At 43.5% G+C, this 23,262-nt stretch overlaps 8 protein-coding genes across 8 annotated transcripts; 5 read left to right on the top strand and 3 right to left on the bottom strand.

The window, feature by feature from the left end:
• Positions 1-2,937: 2,937 nt before the first annotated feature.
• On the top strand, positions 2,938-4,937 carry L199_001816 (uncharacterized protein; the record flags this gene model as incomplete). The annotated part of the gene is made up of 4 exons (XM_064887569.1): positions 2,938-3,008; positions 3,098-3,210; positions 3,285-3,369; positions 3,437-4,937. The coding sequence occupies 4 exons, from the start codon at positions 2,938-2,940 to the stop codon at positions 4,935-4,937; spliced, it is 1,770 nt and encodes a 589-aa protein (XP_064743641.1).
• A 561-nt stretch (positions 4,938-5,498) lies between these two features.
• L199_001815 (uncharacterized protein) lies at positions 5,499-7,270 on the bottom strand (the record flags this gene model as incomplete). The annotated part of the gene is made up of 6 exons (XM_064887568.1): positions 5,499-5,854; positions 5,929-6,101; positions 6,160-6,315; positions 6,405-6,574; positions 6,677-7,128; positions 7,234-7,270. The coding sequence occupies 6 exons, from the start codon at positions 7,268-7,270 to the stop codon at positions 5,499-5,501; spliced, it is 1,344 nt and encodes a 447-aa protein (XP_064743640.1).
• Positions 7,271-7,781: 511 nt separating this feature from the next.
• Positions 7,782-12,238, top strand: L199_001814 (uncharacterized protein; the record flags this gene model as incomplete). Its single annotated transcript, XM_064887567.1, has 18 exons — positions 7,782-7,872; positions 7,961-8,160; positions 8,227-8,496; positions 8,560-8,808; positions 8,886-9,653; positions 9,736-9,846; positions 9,916-9,984; positions 10,037-10,219; positions 10,284-10,364; positions 10,426-10,575; positions 10,633-10,924; positions 10,989-11,146; positions 11,203-11,268; positions 11,338-11,425; positions 11,486-11,568; positions 11,626-11,916; positions 11,993-12,134; positions 12,195-12,238. 18 exons carry the CDS (start codon positions 7,782-7,784, stop codon positions 12,236-12,238), a joined length of 3,336 nt encoding a protein of 1,111 aa, XP_064743639.1.
• Positions 12,239-12,880: 642 nt separating this feature from the next.
• L199_001813 (uncharacterized protein) lies at positions 12,881-15,002 on the top strand (the record flags this gene model as incomplete). The annotated part of the gene is made up of 8 exons (XM_064887566.1): positions 12,881-13,095; positions 13,215-13,302; positions 13,493-13,723; positions 13,817-13,930; positions 14,063-14,188; positions 14,278-14,366; positions 14,457-14,649; positions 14,787-15,002. The coding sequence occupies 8 exons, from the start codon at positions 12,881-12,883 to the stop codon at positions 15,000-15,002; spliced, it is 1,272 nt and encodes a 423-aa protein (XP_064743638.1).
• Positions 15,003-15,128: 126 nt separating this feature from the next.
• Positions 15,129-16,902, bottom strand: L199_001812 (uncharacterized protein; the record flags this gene model as incomplete). The annotated part of the gene is made up of 7 exons (XM_064887565.1): positions 15,129-15,338; positions 15,410-15,480; positions 15,566-15,762; positions 15,902-16,161; positions 16,314-16,454; positions 16,558-16,666; positions 16,739-16,902. 7 exons carry the CDS (start codon positions 16,900-16,902, stop codon positions 15,129-15,131), a joined length of 1,152 nt encoding a protein of 383 aa, XP_064743637.1.
• A 434-nt stretch (positions 16,903-17,336) lies between these two features.
• L199_001811 (glycine-tRNA ligase) lies at positions 17,337-20,529 on the top strand (the record flags this gene model as incomplete). The annotated part of the gene is made up of 13 exons (XM_064887564.1): positions 17,337-17,484; positions 17,619-17,781; positions 17,927-18,161; positions 18,350-18,495; positions 18,586-18,735; positions 18,795-18,960; positions 19,031-19,162; positions 19,280-19,563; positions 19,630-19,718; positions 19,777-19,886; positions 19,969-20,062; positions 20,145-20,267; positions 20,357-20,529. The coding sequence occupies 13 exons, from the start codon at positions 17,337-17,339 to the stop codon at positions 20,527-20,529; spliced, it is 2,013 nt and encodes a 670-aa protein (XP_064743636.1).
• Positions 20,530-21,660: 1,131 nt separating this feature from the next.
• Positions 21,661-22,401, top strand: L199_001810 (uncharacterized protein; the record flags this gene model as incomplete). Its single annotated transcript, XM_064887563.1, has 1 exon — positions 21,661-22,401. The coding sequence occupies one exon, from the start codon at positions 21,661-21,663 to the stop codon at positions 22,399-22,401; it is 741 nt and encodes a 246-aa protein (XP_064743635.1).
• Positions 22,402-22,756: 355 nt separating this feature from the next.
• Positions 22,757-23,179, bottom strand: L199_001809 (uncharacterized protein; the record flags this gene model as incomplete). The annotated part of the gene is made up of 1 exon (XM_064887562.1): positions 22,757-23,179. The coding sequence occupies one exon, from the start codon at positions 23,177-23,179 to the stop codon at positions 22,757-22,759; it is 423 nt and encodes a 140-aa protein (XP_064743634.1).
• Between the last annotated feature and the right edge of the window lie 83 nt (positions 23,180-23,262).

The following is a 23,262-nucleotide window of genomic DNA, read 5'->3' as shown; positions in this document are numbered from 1 at the left end:
TCCCGATTGCACAGTAAGTTTCATCAGATCTTACCCAAAGAAGCAATCGTTTCGGGGACGTCTTACGTGAGGAAAACTACCGTTTTGGTCTAGGGTTACTTCCGACAAGCTTAATCCTTGCTTGACTTGAGTTTCAAACGATCACACCTTTCCCGCTCCTTGGTTTGAACGGGATCTGAGTGAACGTGTATCCCTTCCTTCATCGCGAGGAATCTACACCAGCTTGATTGGATCGAAATAGTTGCTTGCTGAAGATTTCACCTAGCTGACTGAGGCTAAAAGTCGTAGTGGGGGTTACGACCTGTTACAGCAGATGGACGATTGCAGAAGGTACGCCCTACCTCAAATTAGGGTTAAATTTAACGCTACTGTGCTTTTTCGGAGATCTCGCGAGCAAGTGACCGATCGGGAACGAGCAGAAAAAGGATCAATAAAGAAAAATAAAGTGTTTGGGATGACGTAAATGAGTGACAATTCGGGATCATCTTTAGCCAGGTAGTTTCCACCTTTTCTTGGATCCGTGATCGGGCCTTCTTCTTTTCTCTGACCTTGTGACTGGGAAAAGGAGGGGTGAAGAGAGCTGACAGTGAAGGATCTGGTCTGACGAGGAATAGACGTACCGTACTGCACCAACTTTTGTCAGAAGGTTCCGGCCCCAAATGCATAAACACGTTTGTGAAACCCACGTATCTCTCTAGACAAAATCCGATTTTTCCGTTTCATTAACCGTCTATAAACGACACCTTTCCCATCAGCCCATCGGCGGAAGAAGGTGCGTGGTGCGTAACGATATGAAGCATGTGTGCGGGGGTTTGAGCTAAGAGCAATTACCGTTGAGAGGTTCGTTTACGAGAAGAGGATTGACCTGACTAAACTGTACCGCCCCTGGGATGAGATCTCTTTATGACGCGATGTCAATAAAGACTTGAGATACGGTTAAGAGGCTTGCTTGAAGTGGAGGTATCTGGATCACATCAAGCCAAGCGAACAAGGGAAAGGAAGACGCACTTTGCTTACAGCGAGAGAGGATCCTCTTTTAGCGATCTGACCAGGTGGTAGGTGTCGATCCCGTGATCGAAAGCTATGTCACAACATAATTGAGTCCATCTCCAATCAAAAACCCTACCCTGTTACTCTCAAACGCTGTGGAGGGATGAAAGCCGATGAATGGGGCAAAAAGTCCTCAGCGGACCTATTTATAAATTTGTATGATCTTTTGCATAAGCACAACAACCGTAAAACACTCCTATTTGAAAGTTTCACCGTATAATTGCTTGTATCGTGGTGAGACGAAACAACTCGAATGCAAGTATTTGTGCTGTACCTCTTTGTCTGTCTCATTGCGGATACCAAGCTAAAGCTAAACTAAGCCAAGTGAAAGATACCGCAATGAAAATATAGTTATCGGCAATTGAAGAGTGATTGGACTGAGCGAAATTGAATCTATGTATCCAACCTATTACGCAATCCCTAAAAGCACATGCACAGGCTTCCTCTTCTCTTAGCTGTTGAACGAAGAGTTGCGGAATGGCTCCTGCTCCTGCTGCTGCTCCTGCTTCATGGGAAAAAGGGTTCTAAATTTCGTTCACCACACCCAAGCAAAAAAAGGGACCATACACAGGAGGGAAATTGGTAAAAACCCAAATATAGCTTAAATTCCCTCCCTTGATCCCCAACAGTAATGACATGCTGCTGCGGCTTTAGCTTTCCGAGCTCACCACCCACATCGTCACTGGTTGGTTCTACTCGTACAACACGGTATGTAGCCTGTTTTTCCGGCTTCTGATCAAGGTTGGGTTAGTATTTTAAGCATTTTACAAATAGACGAGGTTTGGTCCATGTAGGTAGATCGCGAAGTCATATAGCCAAAAAAGGAACCAATTTACTTCCTTGATTCATATACCATCAAAAGATATACATACTCTCATCCTGCTTTACCGACGACAAGCGAACAAGAAAGAAGAAGACGAAGAAGACGAAGAAGAAGAGATAAATAAGTAAAACGAAAAGAGACTTAAATTCCCCCGTACATCTCTTTTCTCAGATCCCCTTTACCTCCTTCGATCATACCATAAACTGCAATCTATATATAAATATCACTCGACAATCGATTTACAATTCGACATATCTTTCCCTCTACTTCTTCCCTCTATATCAATCAACTTGAGCACGACCCATCACTTGTATCGTGTTCCGGTGGGCTTACGTCAGGAACCAACTCCTCCTCATCATACCAAGACCCAAGACAAGGATCAAGAATCAACCGCCATTTCCGGACTCAATTGAGAGCACCGTATCTCACCTGTTCGTCTTGCGCCTATTCCACGCGTTTGTCATTGAAAGAATACATACAACCCTGTCTCAGTATATCAGCCTTCAAATTTAGACTCTCAACCTCCTAGTCAGGTTTCAATCAGAAGGTTAACAAGGATACCTAGTCAAGTTGAGTCAACACAAGACAAAGTCGAGACGGAACTCATAAAACGAAAAGAAGGTTGTGTCCATTAGACTTGTTCGTTTTAAACAATTTGATTAAAATCAATAAAAATAACCTTAGTAGGACCTCACAACATTCAACGTCCGACATCCAACATTATCACGACGACGACTATTCTTTCCTTTCCTTCCTACGACCTACTATACCGCGATCAGCTATAAAACCAATAAAGTCAGCTTTGGTACATCGATCAACATTGAATATCCGGAGTCCAACATTTTCATTCTATTCCAAAGGAAGCTTTTTTACCGTATAATCATTTTAGATCATTAGATCCATCGCCATTGCGCCTTAGACAACATCACACATACACACCTTGTTTTCCTTATCCTCAACCTCATCAACCTAGCTGTAGACCTTTACTTCTCAACAAGGATCAACCTTCCCCTTTTCCCTCCAATCTTCCTCTTCGCATTGAATCCATTGCACATCCGTTCAACATGGAGATGTACCAAGGATCATCAACGCAGCAGCCCGCTGCCATCTGTGCGCTCAAGTCGCCCGTCGATGCGTAAGTAATCTGAGTCGCACATTCGTCGATACTCGTCGACGAATGACGAAAGTAATATGAAGCTGATGATATCTTGTATGATCTCTTAGAATTCATATTCTCGAAGCTGTAAGATTGGGTATCGTACCTCGAGTGACAAGACGACTCACAGGACATGAGAGAGCCATGATCAGGCCAGGTACTGTCTGGGTATGGGAAGAAGGTGAGTCGAAGATATCGATCTTCCTCGCAGGAAACAGCCAGCCGAGCTGATGAGATATCTGTGTGCTCATCTAGAGGAAACCAATATGCGTCGATGGACTGATGGAAGGAGATGGGGTGCTTCGAGAGTAGGAGGTGGCGGTTTCCTCGTCTATACCGAGTACGTCTTATCACTGGATTTTCTATCTTTCTCGAGCTTTGATGCTGAATATCTTGTCTCCTGATAGATCTTCTGAATCCCTTTCTCCACCACCTTCCCGATCTGATTCCCCGTACGGTCAACACAACGGATACTATCCTGGACCATCTTCATCTCGTCGTCAGGAAAGTCTAATCAAGCAGACATACTCTACCTCGATGACCCATCCGGTAACAGGCAAATTAAAGAAGTTCCATGTTGTCGCATATTCCAGTAAACATAATCCTCAAGGCGATGTCCACAACCCTCTTCCTCTACCTCACCAACTTCCCGCATTGGCTTCTTTGAGGGTCACACCTGGTATATGGCCAGAATGGGAACATCGAAGAGAACAAGAATTCGGTGCGACCGGTAGAAGACCACCATCTGCATCTTCCTCTTCGTCCAACTTCATTCCTCCTTCTCAATCCGCTCCTGTGACTGCAGTCTCTTCACCCAACGGACCACCTTATTCCGTTGTGGTTCCTCCTACTGCCTATCCTTCATCCGGTCAAAGACCACCTTCACCAAGGAATGACGGAGGGGGAGGGATGTTCAGTCGACCATACCCTCCACCACCTATATACCCTCGAAACGGATATGATGATCGAGCTTCACCTGCCTTACCTCCTCTACCCCCTCAGGGAAACATTCGAGGTCCCTCTGCACCATATCAACAGGCCTTACCACCCCGACGAGAACAGTACGACAGTTCGGGATATCCAGGTCGACACATGTCTGTACCTCCAATGTACCCTAACCAACCTCCTCCAGGATCAGAGAGGTTCCATCCTTACGGTATGCAAGCTCGTAATACCAATCGAGTAACTTCTTATCCTCCTGCGGATGACACGAGTTCAGCTACCGGTTCGCCTTCCCAAGCACAATATCCATTCGCATATTCCCGACCGGATAGCAGAGGTTACGAAACGAAACCTGATCCAGAGAGATTATCACCCGAAACCAAATTCAGAGTTGGACTAGGAGGAAGTGATGGAAATACGGATCCTAGAAGGTATCCTTCGAATCAAAATGATAATTCCAATGCACCTCACGTCAATGGAGGGCATTCAAGACAAGTTTCGAACACTTCCAACTCGAACTCTAGGGGTGTTGAATCGTCGTCTACCCATTCTTCACCTAATCAATCGCTCAGATTACAACCTCCTCAACCTTCCAATGGACATGGTCATGGGTCGAGTGATCTAGGGTTGGCTGCTGCCCCAGGTAGATCACCAAAAATGTCCATATCGTCTACTCTATTGAACAATTCAAGTAACACTGGGAATGGAAATGGTGGTGTGAATGGACCAGGATTAACATTACCTCCTTTGCGAACCACTTTGGATACTTCCAATGGGAATGTTTTACCTAGTCCTAATGGAAATGGTGGTGGAGCCAGTCCGAGAATACCCAGTGGAGGAAGCACAAGTAACAGTCCAAGTAATGAATTGAAGAAGGATTGGTCGACGACAACGACCACGTCAACAAAAGGTGCTAATGAAGATGTTAGACAGTTGGGTGAATTGGGTAGAAGAGTGATTTTATAGAGACATACTCAAAACTCGTACTCGAACGATTATAGCAATGTAGCTGAAATCTGAAAATGTATTTTTTTTCTATTAGTTTCCATAGAAATGATGATAATAACTCAATCAAATATACAGTTACATTCACATGCATCATCAACTTTATATGAAGTTCAACTCTCATACTACATGCGACATGTGACGATACAATGACATGTCATCAGACATCTTGGTACCTGCTCCAGCTACAAAGCCTTTTCTACTCATGTTGGTTTGGCATGAAGGGCAAACTGATGCGATTACCTTTTGCATATTCAACTTAATTGATAAAGTAGGTTCTTTCTTGCTCTGGGATCATAACTCTTCATAGTCGAATCTTATCTTACAACTTGCATTCTTCTTAATCACAAACAGATATATATATGGAATTAAGTAGGACAGAATAAGATAAATGAAAACGGCAAATTCTAATGAAGCGGAAGGAATAAGCAATAAATGTTATATAAGCAGAAAAATGCAGTAAATGTATACGGAAAATTGGGAAATATGTAATGAAGGGTATATTTCTAATGTAAAGTCATATCACATTGCCAAAACATTCAATCTACCTCCACTAACACAACCAACCCAATCACCTTTTTCTGAAAATGCCAAATTGTTAATTTCGTTATCTGCTGTCCAACCTCTAACAGGTAAGATCTCCATCGGATCGCTACTACTACTCCCACTTCTCTGAGATGTCGACGATTCACCCCTTGATATCGATCGAGAGTCCGGGGTGATAGGTGGTGATAAATTACCATACGAATTGGTGTTCGTATTGGAGTTTGTGTGTGAGTTTGTGCTTGGTCGAGTGGGCTTGGTGGCAGATGTAGAACGTGATTGAGATTCGGGTAAAGGGGAAGTAAGGTCGTATAATAACAACTGAGAGTCGTCGCCTGCAAACGATAAATATGCGAAATCCGAAATCAGCTATACAAGTTATTCTGTTATTGGAAAAGTTTCAACGGACCACAACTTGCTATCCATCCGCCGCCTGTCGAATCACCTCGTCCTGGTGCACCCCACGCCAAAGCACCTAACGGAGCGGAATGTCCCACAAGTTCAGCAACGGGTTGTCCGGGGCTACGCATATCTAATACTAGGATTTTGGAATCGTCTAACCCGAAGCATGCCATCATGTGTCTAGATATGCACTTCATCAGCTTAGTAGATAGGTGAGGTGAGGGAGAGGATCACTTACTGTTCTTTCTTGCTGAATGCTATCCTAGCTAGAGGCGTATCCTTACTTGACTCGTACAATATAGTTGAATGTTCAAGTTGTCTGAGATCGAATGCACGTAATGAACCATCTGCACCGACCGAGACGAATATGTCTGATGAGTCTGGTAGCCATGATCTATGTCGAAGAACCAATTCGGCATGATAAGTCAGGATACGTATATCAAGTAGCACGAAAAGGAAAAGGCGATGTAGGATTGGACTCACAGATCATACACCGCTCTATCATGAGCAATAAGCTGAGTCTTAGCCTGAGACGTATTTATATCCCAGTAAGTAGCTGTCGTATCTATCGAGCATGTCACGATAGATTGTGGAGAGACTGGATTCCAGCTGAAGGAAGTTACGGGTGGTAAAGATGCGTGGGGGACTTTACTCTGTTTAGCAGATTCAACAAAAAGATAGCATAGTCAGTGTGTGAGAGCCCATGTTATCGACAGAGGTACTGTGTGGCTTTTGTAGACTTGGGTGAAACTCACATTAGTAAGAACACTACAACTTTTAACCGTATAACTACCTTCGTTCGAAGAAGTAGGATCCACCCAACCATTATTACTCTTATTTATATATCCACCGTCATTTGGACTACTCCACTCTTTTGCAACTTCGTATATCCTCAGAGCATCACCCGAAGTAGCTATCAATTCCCCTCTTCCACCACTATCCTCATATCCTACACTAGATAAAGACTCTTTAGGTTCCCAGCCTACCTTCGTAGCTGGAAAGTTCAGAGAAGTACTAGCTATCTGCTGGAAATCGTTCGATGTGGAATATGCATTATGATGGTGGTGGTGGTGGTGGTGATGATGATGGTGTGATTGGGGATGATCAACGACGATCAGCTTGTTGGATGGTGAGTTTGATACGGTCGTTAGAGCTATGCGGAATGGATGCGAGGAAGAGTTGGAAAATGATATTCCGTATAGCGGATCTGCAAGAAGAGCAAAGTCAGTCAGAGAAAGGAAAAATAGTCCGACAGGTAGGTGTACTGTGCCCCCTTGTCATTCTCGCAAACATAGAGTTGATTTGAGCTCACAGTTGGTGTCATATTGCAGCAGCCGCTGAGATGACATGCTTGATTTTTGCTTCTCGATGGTCACACAGATGGGCAGGATCCACAGTGACCTTTTGGATGCTCAATATACGATTCGTGGGTGGTTGGGTATACTATTTGCAGGGTACTCTGAGAGATCTTGGCTGTTCTCTTCTTACGTACAGCAGAGTGTGATCGTGATGACCTTGCAGTGGGTCGTGCTATGATGGGAACAAGGTGATTTTGGTGAGGAAGAGAGGAGGAAGGCATGGGTAGGGTGATGATAATTCGCGTTGGTGGTTCATCATGGTTTTATTGCGTAACTAGCACTGTGTAACTGGGAGGTGAAACACCAAGCCCACGTGGGACCACCGACCAAATCACGTGACAAGTGCAGCGGCAAACACCCAAACGACCATCCATCGAAAACAATGGAGGAAAGTGAACATCATCGCAACCCATCGATGTCATATGCATGAATCACCATCACATCGACCATATATACCCTCTACAGCAGTCGATAACCCACCAATAAGGGCGATTGACAAGGTATGTCGACGACAGCCGAGTATGTCGCCAAGTTCCCTCGTCGGAAGAAGCTTCTCGAGATGGTCGAGAAGTATTGGTTGGAGGAAGCGAGACGTGAGTGTGGTTCATGATCTCAAGATGACCAATCGCACAAATCATTTATTACGATATGACTAATACAGCATGTATCCACTGTAACTAGGGCCACCCGGATCACTCGATTCTTCCCTCAAGAAACATACCACTCTTCTGAACAAGCTCAAATCGTCATTACTCGTCGGACCAGCTGAAACGCTCATCAAGGAAATTGATGGATTGACACTTACCAAGTACCTCGAGGAGATCGTAGCTGCGGTAGCGGAAGGGTCAACCAAGAAGGGAGACTCCGAGATAGCTGTCGATGTGAGCTTTCTTGAGGCTCTTTTAGATGGACTGAGGTAGCAAGAAGCTGATCCAACGAAATTGTAGATAATCGTCTATCTGCATACCCGCTTAACACCAGATTTCCTTCCTCTGCTCTTACAACCTCTCTTATCGGTTCTCTCTTCCCCCGTCAATAGTACTAATGCTGCTCCCGCGAACAAGGATGCAGAGAAAGACAAGGAGAAGGAAGACAAGGAAAGACTGGGCAAACAAAGACCTGTATTGAGGATTGTAGCTGAATTAGCTATGATTGGAGCTTGGGCTGAAAGTCCTGTTAAAGGAGCTTCGGAAGTTGGCAAGATACTGAAGGGATTTGTGAGTAGGCTTCTTTGGCATCGATCCATACACGGACCATGCTAAATGAGTTCGATCGTTTAGATGATTGGTGATACTCAATATACCAATCTACCTCTTCTCACAACCTTCCTGAAATATTTCGTCAGAGCCTATCTCGGACCGAATCCATCTTCCACAAAAGACGGTTCAGCCAATGGAGATGCTATTCAAAAAGAAGAGCTGCCTGAAGGTGTGACTGAGTTGATACCTGTAGAAGTGCAAAAGAAGATGAGGGAGCTGTTTGAGAATTACTTCAATTCCGCCAGTAAAACATTAGTCAAAGGTCAAATCGTAAGTTTCCCCTTAGTATGAACACTTCTGTTCAGTCGGAATTTAAAAGCTCACGGTTTCCAATTATATGTGTTTAGCGACTACTCGAACAAGATCGCCGTAATCACGAAGCCTACATCACATCCGGGGAAATATTCGAAGATCGTCAACAAGCTTATGAGAAAATGACCAAAGCTGTTGAAAGGCTCACGACCGGTGTGAACACTTTAGCCGAGTTATTGGGATTGCAACCTCCAGTCTTACCTACTGCTGCAAGTTTAGCTAAATCGGGATTACAGATTGTGGAAAGTGCCAGTTCATTTACTGTTAGAGAGGATGGCCCCGTAGCAGGTGGAATATGGGACGATGAAGAGGAAAGGAGGTTCTACGAGGATCTGGTGGATCTCAGGGAAGTGGTCCCCTCTGCATTATTAGGTATCAAAGAAAGTAAAAATACCAATGATACTGCTACTTCAGAAGAAGGTAAACAAGAAGATGAAGAAAAGCGAAAAGCGGATGAAGCGGACCTACAAAGACAATTGGAACAAATGGACTCACAACCTGATAAGAATGAATCAGCAACAACAACGGATCTTCAAGCTCAAGAATTGTCAAGAACGGTATCAGCGTCTACATCTGGAGAACCTATGGAACAAGATCCACCAATTGTCATTGAGGATGATGAACAGCCTACGATACAAGATACGAGTGTGACTGAAGATGATGGCTTGCAATCTGGTCCTGCGGCAAGATTGACCGCTTTGTTCGCTGCGCTTCCTGAAGCGAATAATCGAGAGGTACTAGATAAGTTGGCGGTAGAATTTGCCTTTTTGAATTCCAAAGCTGCTAGGAAGAGGTTGATCAAGGTGAATTGGCACAGTTCACATCATGTGGATATCTTCATAGGATCACGAAGGCTGATATGATCTGATTTTACCCTCTTTATAGTTTATTGGAGAAGTACCTAAGCAACGAACCGACCTCCTCCCTCATTATGCAAGATTCGTTGCTACTTTAGATAGATATATGCCTGATATCGGTACAGGGGTGTTGCAGATTGTGAGTCTCTTATCGTCTAGTCTGTCGATGTCACGGCTTCGTACTCATATCTGCCAATTCGCTATACAGCTCGACGAGGAGATGAGATATCTTCAGCGGAAGAGATTAGTACGAGAACTTGATTCTCTCAGACTCAAGGTAAGTCTATTGCGAGATGACATATTCACAACTGACTGATGATTGAATTTAGAACGTCCGATTCTACGGTGAATTGGCGAAATTCAAAGTGGCCAAACCATATACTATCCTTCACGTACTCAAAGTATTCCTGGACGAGTTCAAATTCAATATCGAGAACATATCGAATTTGTTGGAGAACTGCGGAAGATTCTTATTGCGATTTGAAGGTACCAAAGAGACCGCTAAGAAAATGGTATGTATGAATAGTATGATACGTGTGAATCTATACATACGCCTGCTAATACGTTTTCTGATAGGTCGAGTTGATGAGAAGAAAGCAGGGTAATTCCCACCTAGATCAGAGACATCAAGTGATGTTGGAGAATGCGTTTTACATGGTGAGTTACCTGTGTATCTATTTGTTTCAGGATATATTTAGCTGATGTATGGTATGAGCAGTGTAATCCACCTGAAAGAGTCGCTAGGGAAGTAATTACTCTATCGCCAATGCAAAGTTTCATACAACACCTCTTACATGATATACTGATGAAGAGAACCTTGGATAAAGTCTTGAAGTTATTGAGGAAATTGCATTGGGACGATGCGGAGGTGAGTTCGGCTATAGACAACGGTTCCAGCTGAAATAACAATCGGCGTTTGTTACAGACATACGACTTTATCTTATCGTCATTCACTTCACCGAACGATATCAAATTTGGAAATATCCCTTACTTAGCTGCTTTGGTTTATGACCTGCAGCGATATCACCCCGAGTTCTCCATCGCGGTAGTTGATCAAGTTATGGAGGATATCAGGATAGGCATGGAGGAGAATATCTTCAAGCATAATCAAAGGCGAATAGCAACCATTAGGTATCTGGGCGAATTATATATGTATAGAGTTGTAGGGGCCGGAGTGATTTTTGAGACGCTATGGAGTTTATTGAGCTTTGGTCACGGTGAGTCCTCTTCACACCTCTTTGATGCGAACATTCGGACTGATTATGTTATGTACATTCAAAGCCGATCCATTCCCTGTACCAGGTCGAGAATCGCCCATAGATGCTGTCGACGATTTTTTCAGAGTCCGACTGGCATGCACACTTTTAGATACTTGTGGTGCATGCTTCGATAAGGGATCCCAAGCTAGGAAGTTAGATCAATACCTGGTCATGCTTCAGGTAAGTACAGCTTTTAAGGCTGAGGAATCCATTCAGCTGACTGGGTCCTTGATCAGCTTTACGTGACGTGTAAAACTGAACTACCTATGGACGTCGATTTTATGCTTACTGATACTTTGGACGTGAGTTGACAATTACCTTTGAAACGGAACTTGTCAAAAGGACGATCAGCTCATCAGGTGATTTCGCAGACCCTACGACCCAAGATGCCTCATCTTAGGACTTTCACTGAAGCTGCTGCTAAAGTCGATGAATTACTTGCGCTGGGTATTGGTGAAGGTCAGTTAGCTGTTTTCTATGATGATCCGGTAGAAAATTGATATTTATGTATCTTCTTAGACGATGAGAGTGATGATGAGGAAGGGAGTGACGAAGGTGATCGTGGTGGGCATGAAGATCCAATAGATTCCAATGAAGCTGAGGTGAGATCGAGAAAATTCTCCTCTTGGCTGTACATGCTGATCAAATGATCTGGATAGGTAATCCCTCCCCCGAGCGAAGAAAACGAAGAAGAGGAGGAAGACAACGTTGTGTTGATCCGTAATAAAGAAAAAGAACAACATTCCGAAATGGATGAACAAGCTCAATCGGAGTTCGATAGAGAATTTGCAAAGCTCTTAGCAGATACGACAGATGCGAGAAGGGATCAACGGAAGAATGCTCCCCCAGTGTTTGACACGGCTGTACCGCTGATCAGGAAGAAGGATGTAGGCGAACAAGAAGGGAAGATGCAGTTTACGTTGTTGAGTAAGAAAGGTAACAGACAACAGGTAAGTCGAGTTCCAAGGTTAAATTATTGTAAAGGGTTTTGTTGATTCACATGGGCTGTGCTGTGCTGTGCTGTAGATACGATCACTTGATATACCACTTGATTCTACCATCGCGATGAACTCGAGATCCCATCAGGCTCAATCGAAAGCTGAACAAGAACAATTGAAGAGGTTGGTATTGCAGAATGAAAGGAGGTTGGAGAGAGCCGAAGTACAGGGTAAGTCTCATCTTTTTGATAAGCGAGAGCATCATAATTGATTGGATTATTTTTACGAAGATATCGAAACGAGAGGTATCAAGTTACGATATTTACCTTCTTGAGATTCATTTGGGCAACATCCGGGCTTTGATGTGAAATCGACTGATCCGAGATTGGTTTGCTCAGCCGATGTAGAGAACTATATGGGTCATGGTCATCCTTCGCCCTCGAAAAGACGTCAAATCTGGTTAGTCTGGATGAGGATCCATATCTGTTCAACACGATAAACTGGAAGATGAGAACGATGAGATAGGATTCTACCATAACGCAATAACGGATCGAGTTGCTTTTTTATCGCAGATACAGATAGTTGTTGCTACATGATTATCGCTTAGTGGTCTGACAATCGCTTGCACCATATCGTTGTATCGGATCTGCTCTCTTCTGCTCTTCCATGAATCCATGCATATAGATATATATATATATATATATCGTGTTATCTGATCATCCCATTGACGCGTGGTTTGCGGTGTCTAAGTCTTTGATAGGTAACTAAATGACCGAGATAGAAAACCGAATCATTGATCTCAACAACATCAAACATCCAACATCATGCAAATGTCTGTTGAAGACTCAGTCCAGCTCAAAAACGATAGATGACCATGACCATCCTCTCCTATTTGACGACTTGACAGTCCTGTATTCTGATTGTACCCTCTCTCCTATTTCAATCACATCCCCTATCCCTCCTCATACTGCCAACCATGACCACTACAACTCTGTCCCAGGCCTTATCAGCTGCTCGAAGATCCTATGCCTCCAAGAATCCCAACTCTCTCAAAGCTTATCAACAGGCTACCGAGTCATTACCGGGCGGAGGGACCAGATCGTCAATATTCATTCACCCTTTTCCGCTATTCATTGAACGTGGGGAAGGAAGTGAGATCATTGATGTGGATGGTCATAAATATTTGGATTTGTAAGTTCACATAATTCCTGAATATAATCTCCAACATCCCCCATTCCCATTCAAACCCAACAATCACACCTCTTTTGGCTGGTAGGAAGTAATCAGAGAGTCTAATTCATATATTCTAGTGTATCTGATTTCACGAGTGGGATATACGGCAAGACCAACCCTGTGTTGAAGAAAGCTATAATCGAGGGGCTAGATAATGGATTACAGGTGAGCATGATCATCTCCTATCGGATTCATCCTTATGCATACCCTACTCTTGTCATGATCTGCAAAATGTACTGCTATCTCACAATCTCACTCATCAACCACCACCCTTCCTTCCAACTCATCCTGTGGTCCATACCTGTCGTTCCAACTTTTGAACCCGAGCTGACCTTTTAACATCCTAACTTCATAGCTAGGAGCTCACACCCTTCCCGAATCCTCACTCTCTTCGGTCCTGTGTTCCAGATTCCCGTCCATGGACTTGATCCGATTCGCGAACTCCGGAACAGAAGCGAACATACTGGCAATTTCAACCGGTTTGCATTATACTGGAAGAAAGAAAGTCGTCGTGTTTGAAGGAGGTTATCATGGGAGTGTGTTATCCCATTTTGGAGAAGATGGAGGAGATCTCAAAGTACCTTATGTGAGTCCATGCTCCTGCTCAATAATGGTCACGTTTAAGGCCTCAAAGAGGGGTTTATTTCTATGCTGAACGATGGTATATCATCACTAACAGGATTTCGTGGTTTGTCCATATAATGATATCACCGGGACGAACTCGATAATAAGGAAGTATGCCGAAGAGATTGGAGTGATAATTGTTGAACCTATGTTGGGTGCAGGAGGATGTGTGAGTGGATCTTGCTATGACTTGTTTTTCCATCGTTACGCCTAGAACGAACTGATGCAATTTAGATAATCGATCGGATCAGGCTATACTGCTGCCATAAGCTAAAGCTGACTTGCTGTATCTTGATTATAGATCCCAGGCAATCCAGAGTTCTTACAATCCCTTCGTGATCTATCTACCGAGATAGGAGCAGTATTGGTATTTGATGAAGTTCAGACTGCCAGATTGTCTATAGGAGGTAGACAGAAGATATTAGGGGTGAGTAATACATTATGACTACGAGCCTGCTCAATCAGGTCAGGTCAGGTATAAGGGAACTTGTAGCTGATTCAAGTTGGATCACATAGGTAACTCCAGATATGACTACACTAGGGAAATTCTTCGGAGGCGGATTTGCATTTGGTGCTTTTGGGGGTAAAAAGGAGATTATGAGTTTGTAAGTGATCTTTCCTCTGAGATACTACATACATACATCATCGTTACCGATTACTGTTACTAATGTCAACTACTGAACCGATTTGCATAGATTCGATGCCCGACAACCCAATTCCATCTCTCATGGAGGGACATTCAATAATTCCCCTTTGACGATGATAGCTGGTTTGACGGCTGTTCAACATATTTTGACTGAAGAGAATCTAAGTAAACTTAATGAATTGGGTCACAGTTTGAGAGAGAATCTGAATAAGGTATTCGATAATGAGGAATTACCATTCGAGGTGAGTATCTCAATAACTCATCCCTTAGATCTCGTGTCTATCTTATCGACCCTGCTTCCATAGCATCTTTGACCATCTCTGTCATCGCTCTGAATATATATAATTCCAACCGACTGACCTTGTCCACATGTGCACAGATGACAGGTCTAGGATCGATTAACCAACTTCACTATACCTCTCCCAGTCAGAAACGAGAAGGTTTAGATCTATTCTTTTTTCACCTGTTGGATAGGGGATACTGGATCGCTCAGCGGGGTTTGGTATCTTTGAATTTTGCAATGACCGAAAGCGAAGTAAAAGGGTTCAAGGATGCTGTGATCGAGGCTGCTAGAGAAGTGAAGAGTAGTACATAGTATGGTATAAATTATATGAATTAGATGCATGGTAAATTGTTAGAAGTACAACAGTGTATATCATGAGAATGTTGATATTGATAGCATCGCTATAGTCTCGATTGTATTCTCCTGCTTTGAGATCTTTCATGTACTTATTCCATTGTTAACAATGACGTCTGTGATTGCTGTCGACTGGGTATTCTGGGCGATTTCATTCGTCGTCATATTCACATCATCGTCAATCTCGATCTTTCCATGTAAAACTCCATTAGTCCCTAGATTCTCCTTGTTAGGTGCGACATCCAAAATAAATCGTTTCGGGTAAGGTTCCTCCGTCTGTTGTTCCGGTTCCTCCTGAATATCCAGAAGTACGATCAGCATATATAACGTACGACCAACAACCATATGATGGAGGTATGACTCGCCACTATATACTTCTTTAAATCGTCAAGTATCAGACCTTGATTTATATATCGTATCAAATCATCTAAACAGGCTAGACACAAGAGTGATTATTAAACCAGTATATGTATATTAGCGTCCACATGGAATATCATGATATCATTGAGATGACGACTCACCTTTGACCATATCCAAATCATGGCCTAGCACGTCATTCCCTTTTCTGCCCAGATCCAATCCGAATCTCTCACTTGATTCCGAGGCATTCCATAAACCGTGTGATGGAGGTATCTGATCGATTATTGATATTATAAATGTGAAAATGACGAATGAGATGATCGGGACAGGGTAGAGTATAGGCAAGGGTGAGAGTGATCTATATGATTATCACAGTAAATAATGAAGCACATCAGCCTTGTTCCCTTGATCTACTGATCCACATTACATCTGTGACCATATGATTCGTATGATATCCTCTGATGAGAGATTGAGAAATGGAGAGTCAGGTAACTCACGATTCAGATGTCACCGTCCAACCAATTTCCGTGATTCGCCCTTCACTCAATTTCTCTTTACTCTTTGTACCAATTACAATCCCGTTGGAATCGATGCCATTTGACAACATTTTCGATATGATCTCATCTAACCCACTGACCGAACGAAGTAAAGTGGGATAAGGTTGATCTACAGCCATATCGAAACATAGCGCTTCGAGGAGAACTTCCTCAGTGGCTAAAATTGATCTTTCCCATGTGCGATATTCTCGAGGAGGTTGCTATCACGTCATATTAGTTCAGCTTGGAGTTTTCCTGAAATTACTTCACAAGCTCAAGACGAAAGGATCTCAAGTGGGATTTGATTGGAGGTCATCAATGATTTAGAAAGTGATAATGTGACAGACATAGACCTTGAGTACGGTAGACTCACCTCATGTGGATTGTTATCAGGATACCAGCCCCTCGCACCCTGCGGTTCGAACTTTGCTATACATGAATTGACTATATGTCGTAGTTTCAGGGGTTCTTCTTCTATCTTGGTAGCTAGGAATAGTATCGTCGGAGCGATGAGCTATGACCGACGATGGAACAATTGGATCGATCAGCCGAATTTTTCTTCACTTGTGTATGTTACTTGTTCATGACAAGGCAAATATCAAGCTTATATCACTCACCTTCTCTGAGAAATCCCTGAGAGACCGTCTCATGTAAAAACGATGCACCAACGTTGATCCAACTATCATCGATCCTCTCAGTCTCGTACATTCCGGGTCATCTCCATTACTATAATTGCACGAACACAAGCACATATCTCATCAGCTTGCTTATCTGTCGCAACATATAATGGTAGCTCACACAATTGCATTAGCCCTCAGGGCCAGACTCCTCATATATTCGATGATCACTTTCCTCCTTTTCAACTCTGTCTGCAAATCTATCCCATCATCCAGCGACGGTGTGTTGTTGAGTGCGGAGTGAGGGAATAGCCATTGTTTCTCTACTGGTCGAAGGTCCTTCATTCTGCTGAGGGCGCAGCCGTGATGCAAGGAGTCAAGGCAACGATGTGTCACTTGGGGTATGAGATGGATTCGACAAGATGGAGAGATGAGTTATCTGGATCCGATGTCTTGTATCAACAACAAGGGGAGGAAGCGGGGATCTCCGCTTATACATGCAGCCTGTTTATCTGCGATAAGTTGTCATATATCCACGTCATTCCCTATTTTTCCCATTAATGTGGTGTCCAAGCGAGTCATCGAGTGAAATGAATAGCGGAATTCATTTTCAACATCCTCCAAGAGACAGTCCACCTATATCTTTTCTCCAAACCTACCCTACTCTGAAAATATCTATGCGTCAAGGTTTACTACCTAATCTGAGACGCTTGATACATACCCAGCCAAGAATCACACTTACCCCTAGAACCACATCATTCCAGCAGCAACAAATCAAAATGGTCACTCAATCAGCAGCTTCCACTTCGCACCCCTCCGAGCTCGCTCAACCTATCAACAAAACCGCCCATGAGTTCGACAAGACCGCTTTAGATGCGTTGTTGGCGAGGAGGTTCTTCTTCGCTCCTGCCTTTGAGATCTATGGAGGTGAGTGAGACTGCCGACTCCCACAGGATCAACACAGCTTCCTTCTCAAATATCCCCTTCCAGAAGAAGCTCAAATTATGCAGTCAAGCTGGGAGAATGATGTCGCTGATTACAACTACGTTGATGGATCGTAGGTGTCGCCGGTCTCTATGATTACGGACCTACCGGATCAGCCTTACAGGCCAACGTTCTTGACGCATGGAGAAAACACTACATCATCGAAGAGGATATGTTGGAATTGGATACTACCATTATGACTTTGTCGGAGGTACTCAAAACTTCAGGTCATGTTGATAAGTGAGTGGGTCTAAACATAGTCGACTAGTCGTGTCTGATAATTTACTACGATTCTTGTTATATGTTCCCTTTTAACTTTCTTCAACTTCCAAATTCGCAATGGCTGCATCAACACACATATCCACATCTATCTCTCTATGCACAGATTCGCCGATTGGATGGTCAAAGACGTCCAGACCGGAGAGATCTTCCGAGCGGACCATCTGGTCGAGGCTGTCATTGAAGCTAGGCTGAAAGGTGATAAAGAAGCTAGAGGTGTAAAGGATGAACCGGTAGTGGAGGAAGATGATAAGAAGAAAAAGAAGAAGAAGAACGTTAAATCGGTGGCTATCAAGTTGGATGATGAGGTTGTTGCTGAGTATGAAAGTCTGTTGGCTCAGGTGAGTAAGAATTTCATATGATCATGGGTAGTAGAGGAGGACGTGTGAAATCGTCAGAAGAAGGGTTATCTACGTGCAAATTCAGAAGATGGAATATGTGGAGGTTGAGAGCTGGAGCTTCCGTTGAGACCGATACGTAACAAATAAAGATGTTGGTGAATGCTTACTTCAATCTCTCCTACTATCAGATCGACAACTACACCGGTCCAGAACTCGGTGAACTCGTACGAAAACATAACATCCGAAACCCTGCTACCGGTAACGAACTCTCCGAACCTGTAGAATTCAACCTTATGTTCGAGAGTAACATCGGTCCTACCGGTCAGATCAAGGGGTGAGCGAGGTTCTCCTACATCCTACATGTCTCATCACATAACTTCAGATCTTCTTCGCCTATAGCTGATCTTTTCATTATTCACCTTAGTTACCTCCGACCTGAAACCGCCCAAGGTCATTTCGTAAACTTTGCTCGATTGTTGGAATTCAACAATGGTAAAGTCCCATTCGCATCTGCCCAAATCGGTAGATCGTTCAGAAATGAAATTGCCCCAAGACAAGGTTTACTTCGAGTCAGGTCAGTTGACTTGTTCGTACCATTTGGAACACGCTCAGCTGATTATGTGTGTCACGCAGAGAATTCACGATGGCCGAAATTGAACATTACGTTGATCCCCTTGATAAACGACATGCAAGATTCAACGAAGCGAAAGATGTTGTTTTGACCTTGTTACCTAAAGATATCCAGAGTGAAGGTAAGACCGATACCACACAGATGACTGTTGGAGATGCTGTTGCGAAGGTAAGTGGTCATCTTTGCGGTCGATTTCTGAGAAAGGAGCTGTGCTCATTATGGTTGCATAACCTCGTAGAAAATCGTCGATAATGAAACTCTCGGTTACTTCCTCGGTCGAACACAGCTTTTCTTGCAGAAGATTGGTATCGACCCAAAGAGGATGAGATGTAGACAACACATGGCTAATGAGATGGCGCACTACGCAGCTGTGAGCGTTTTTCATCCAGTTGACGGCAGCCACTTGAAGAGTAATACTAGCATAGGGAATCATTGCTGTCAATGCAATCTGGATCTCGCTGACATCTGATACTGCTTATGCTCCTAGGACTGCTGGGACTTTGAAATCCAATCGTCATACGGATGGATCGAATGTGTAGGATGTGCCGATCGATCCGCCTACGACTTGACCGTTCATTCAGTCCGAACCAAACAACCATTGAGAGTACAACAGAAATTAGACCAACCTAGAAAAGTTGAGAAATTAGATGTTCAATTTGATGCTAAGAAATTCGGTATGACTTTCAAGAAGGATGCGACGATGATCAAAGATACTTTGTTGGGCTTGGAGAAAGATAAGTTGCAGTGTATCAAAGATGAATTGGTGAATGGGTAAGTGAAGTCCCGTCCTTTAATATACATCTGCGTAATTTGCTAATCTGGAATCATGCTATACAGCAAATCATCAGTCAAATGTGCTGACGGAAAATCATACGACATCACATCTGACCTCGTGAAGATTGAGCCTATCACCGTTACCGAGCACAGTGAGTTCATGAAATAACCTTGTGTATACCCAAACAGAGCTGACATTCCTGATGACAGTGCGAGAGTTCACCCCTAACGTCATTGAACCTTCATTCGGTATCGGTCGAATCTTGTACTCTTTGCTCGAACACTCTTACTGGGCCCGAGAACAAGATAAGGCACGAGGTGTGAGTGACTGAGCAGATGATAGATACACCAAGTAGGATCAAACGTCTGATTTATGCTCATATGCTATATGCTATTCTCTAGGTACTCTCCCTTCCCTCTGTCGTCGCTCCTATCAAATGTCTAATTGTCACCATCTCCCAAGATGCTGAATTGAGAGCTAAGATTCATGAGATCTGTGAGTTATCTTTGCACTTGGGGTTATCCTCACCATCGGTTCAACTTGTACTTATCAATTTCACGCCGTGATTTAAACGCAGCCCGAAAGATGAGAAGAATCGGTATTGCCAGTCGAGTTGACGACTCATCCGCTTCGATCGGTAAGAAGTACGCAAGGAATGATGAATTGGGTACACCTTTCGGATGTACCGTAGATTTCGCCAGTGAGTGTGGTTTCGCTTCACACCCTCAGATACAAAGGAATTTTATGGATATCTCTTCATATTACTCTGACTGATCACGTTTGATCTAGCCATCCAAAAAGGAACCATCACATTGAGAGAACGAGATTCGACCAATCAGCTGATCGGTCAAGTCGACGACGTTATCGCTGTAGTAGACCAATTGGTCAAAGGTACGATCGACTGGAAAGGTGCCACGGAGCAGTTGGAATCTTATAGTGGTGTTCAGGATGTTGAGGAGTAAAAGGGGACCGTGTATGGGTTCATATCGTATATGAACGGCTGGGGAGTACGCATATGCATATAGGAGGACCTTCGGTACTTACTACCGGGCACTGTATACTCCGCATGTACACCTAAACGGCTGAGTAACAATACAGTCGGAGGATGTTGGACGTATTGTATATGCGAAAGACATGTCAACCGTGGAGCTTTGGCTTGGCATGCTTCATACAGGCGCTGTCGGGTCATCGGCCACTGACACTTGCTCAAAGCTGTGTTAGTATACCCTAGACTTCCGATCATAAAGCCGCATGTTCTTGTCTGTCCCATCATGAGTATCTAAGCGACGAGCGCGGTATGACTACAAGTAACGTACAGTACAGTAAACTTCAGACTAACGAAAATGATACGAGTACGGCCGCTGATACGGCTCGGTATATTCCCGATACCCTACTGTTAGCTCGACTTTGAGACTGATAAATGAGTTTGCTGACGTTGATTATTCACACACATATCTCCTCGCACATGTGACAGGTCATCGATATAAGAATATGTACCGTACAGCAATACTCCTTCGAAGATGGCTAAACCCCCTTGTGGGGTTGAAACGGATACGAATCGGCTGACATCGACAGCGACAACAACATTGACGATGAGAGGACCCACGCCCGGTTATGTTGATTATGCTCGGCATAACGTATAAAAGCTAATAAATCAAGCTAGTGATGATCGTGTTTCAGACAGCATGTGCAAGGAGGAAAACGGATTATCGACGGATAAGCGTCTTATCTGACAGGAGGTACTCGTGAGGATGAAGGTGTGAAGGTATTCAGTAAGCAGCACTTGGCTTCAGGCTCAGCATGAAAGAGATCGGCCGATGCAGCATAGATACCTAACTACCTCGTGATGATCTGACAAGATATATAAAGGTTTTCCTGTTTCTGTGTTGTGGTCTCAGCTGGAAAAGCTTACAAGTAAAGTCAAGTCAGTTCAACAATCAACTATCCTACACAGTATTTCAAAACTCATATTGTTCACCAAATCATTATCACTGTAGGGTATATATCTTAAGGTGAGTTCAGCTTGAGCGACAAAACCATCTCATTCTTGTTACGTTGGCAAACTCACGGTCGAAATAGTCCCCACAATCATCATGCGATTCTCAATCCTACTATCAACCATTTTCATTGGGTTCCTATCCAATACCGCTTATGTTTCTGGACAAACCATTCACAATTCAACCGCCGTGACGGGTTTCCTAAACTGTCTTGGCGATGCCGTCTCCAATTACAAATTCAATATCGACGAAGGGGAGATCTTAGTTCTGCCAGCCGACAATCGATCTCCAAACTGCACTACACGTGATAATCTCCTGCTCAACTGCATTATGCGGTATCACGATTATCTAAATATCGTCTTATACGGAAGTGCGTACAGTGACGATACTGTCTCGTCAAGTTTCGTAGCAACCGAACTGAACGATAGATTATCTTCTCATGATATATCAACAGTACCGATTAGAAGAAGATCTACCAATAACTTTCTCAAAGGTAGAAGTGGAAGTAGAAGTAAGAGACAAGCTGTAAATGGATATTACGAATCTTATCCCGCTACAGACGATTCATGCGCCGATAACGACCAACAATCTTATTTCGCTGGTGATTGTCCTTCATTCCCAAGCAAATATACAAGCATAGAATTCTATAATCCAGAACCTCAAGCTGTCTTAACGGCTTATGTGTGGCCTCATCACGACTGTTCAAAAGGTAATGAAAAAGGTTATGTCGCTAGTCCTTTCGGCTATACATCTTGTCCAAAGAGAGATACGTATTCGTGGAAAGGTTCATTCACAAATGCAGCTTCGCCTTGGCCTTGTATCGGTTCTTTATGTTAACAGATATTTTCTTGATTTAATAAGTTTCTTTTTGTTTTATTTTACATTACTACTGAGACGATCGATTGATGGATATCAGTTATGTATCTTGAACCCTCCCGTCTAGCCCATCTGACAGAATAGATAGGTATACTCTTTGTTATTTTGTTTGGAAAAATGGAAGTTAGAAGTTAATTGGTTCCTGACTTCTTTTTATATTCTCATATCAATTTAAACGTATCTCTTTTGACTATATTGAAAACCACAAATGATGAAATGTATTTCTACAGGTCTCCCTGCACGTGGATAGATTGATTTCGGTTGTCTCAAACGAATATGACGGTGTCAAGCGTTCTGAATACATACATACAGGAAACTACAATTCTTTATGTCCGTTCAACGCAAAGCCTCCCCTGGGTCTTCTGCGGGGTATAGTCGATATTCCATGTCTTTCTAACCTCTCAACCAACTGATCGGCTGCGAAACTACCTGTGACGGTACTGTCCTCGTACGCACTACCGTACATCACCACATTGATACGATCATTGTACTTTGCAATGCAATTCACGAGGGTGTTGTCCTGCTGAGTAGCATTGAGATGTCGTCCATCAGCGGGCAGGACAAGCATCTCCCCTTCGTCGAGGTTGAACTTGTATTGCTCCTTGGATGAGCCAAGACAATCTAGGAAGTCTTTGATCGCTGGGAGGTCGTGTAATGAGGTCTGTGCGGATACGAAGGTGGAGTAGAGCAGGATGGGTGGTAATGTTATCGCTGTGTAGTAGACTGGGAGTAATCGCATGATGTTACATCTGTGTATAGGAGAGGTCAGGTAGTGAGGTATATGAAGTATGTGCATGTATAACGTAGACTGCTGATTGCATG

Source organism: Kwoniella botswanensis, chromosome 1, assembly GCF_036426115.1.
Source record: "Kwoniella botswanensis chromosome 1, complete sequence".
Classification (NCBI taxonomy): Eukaryota; Fungi; Basidiomycota; class Tremellomycetes; order Tremellales; family Cryptococcaceae; genus Kwoniella; species Kwoniella botswanensis.
Note: the sequence above shows the minus strand (reverse complement) of the source record. Positions and strands in the feature narration are given on the sequence as shown.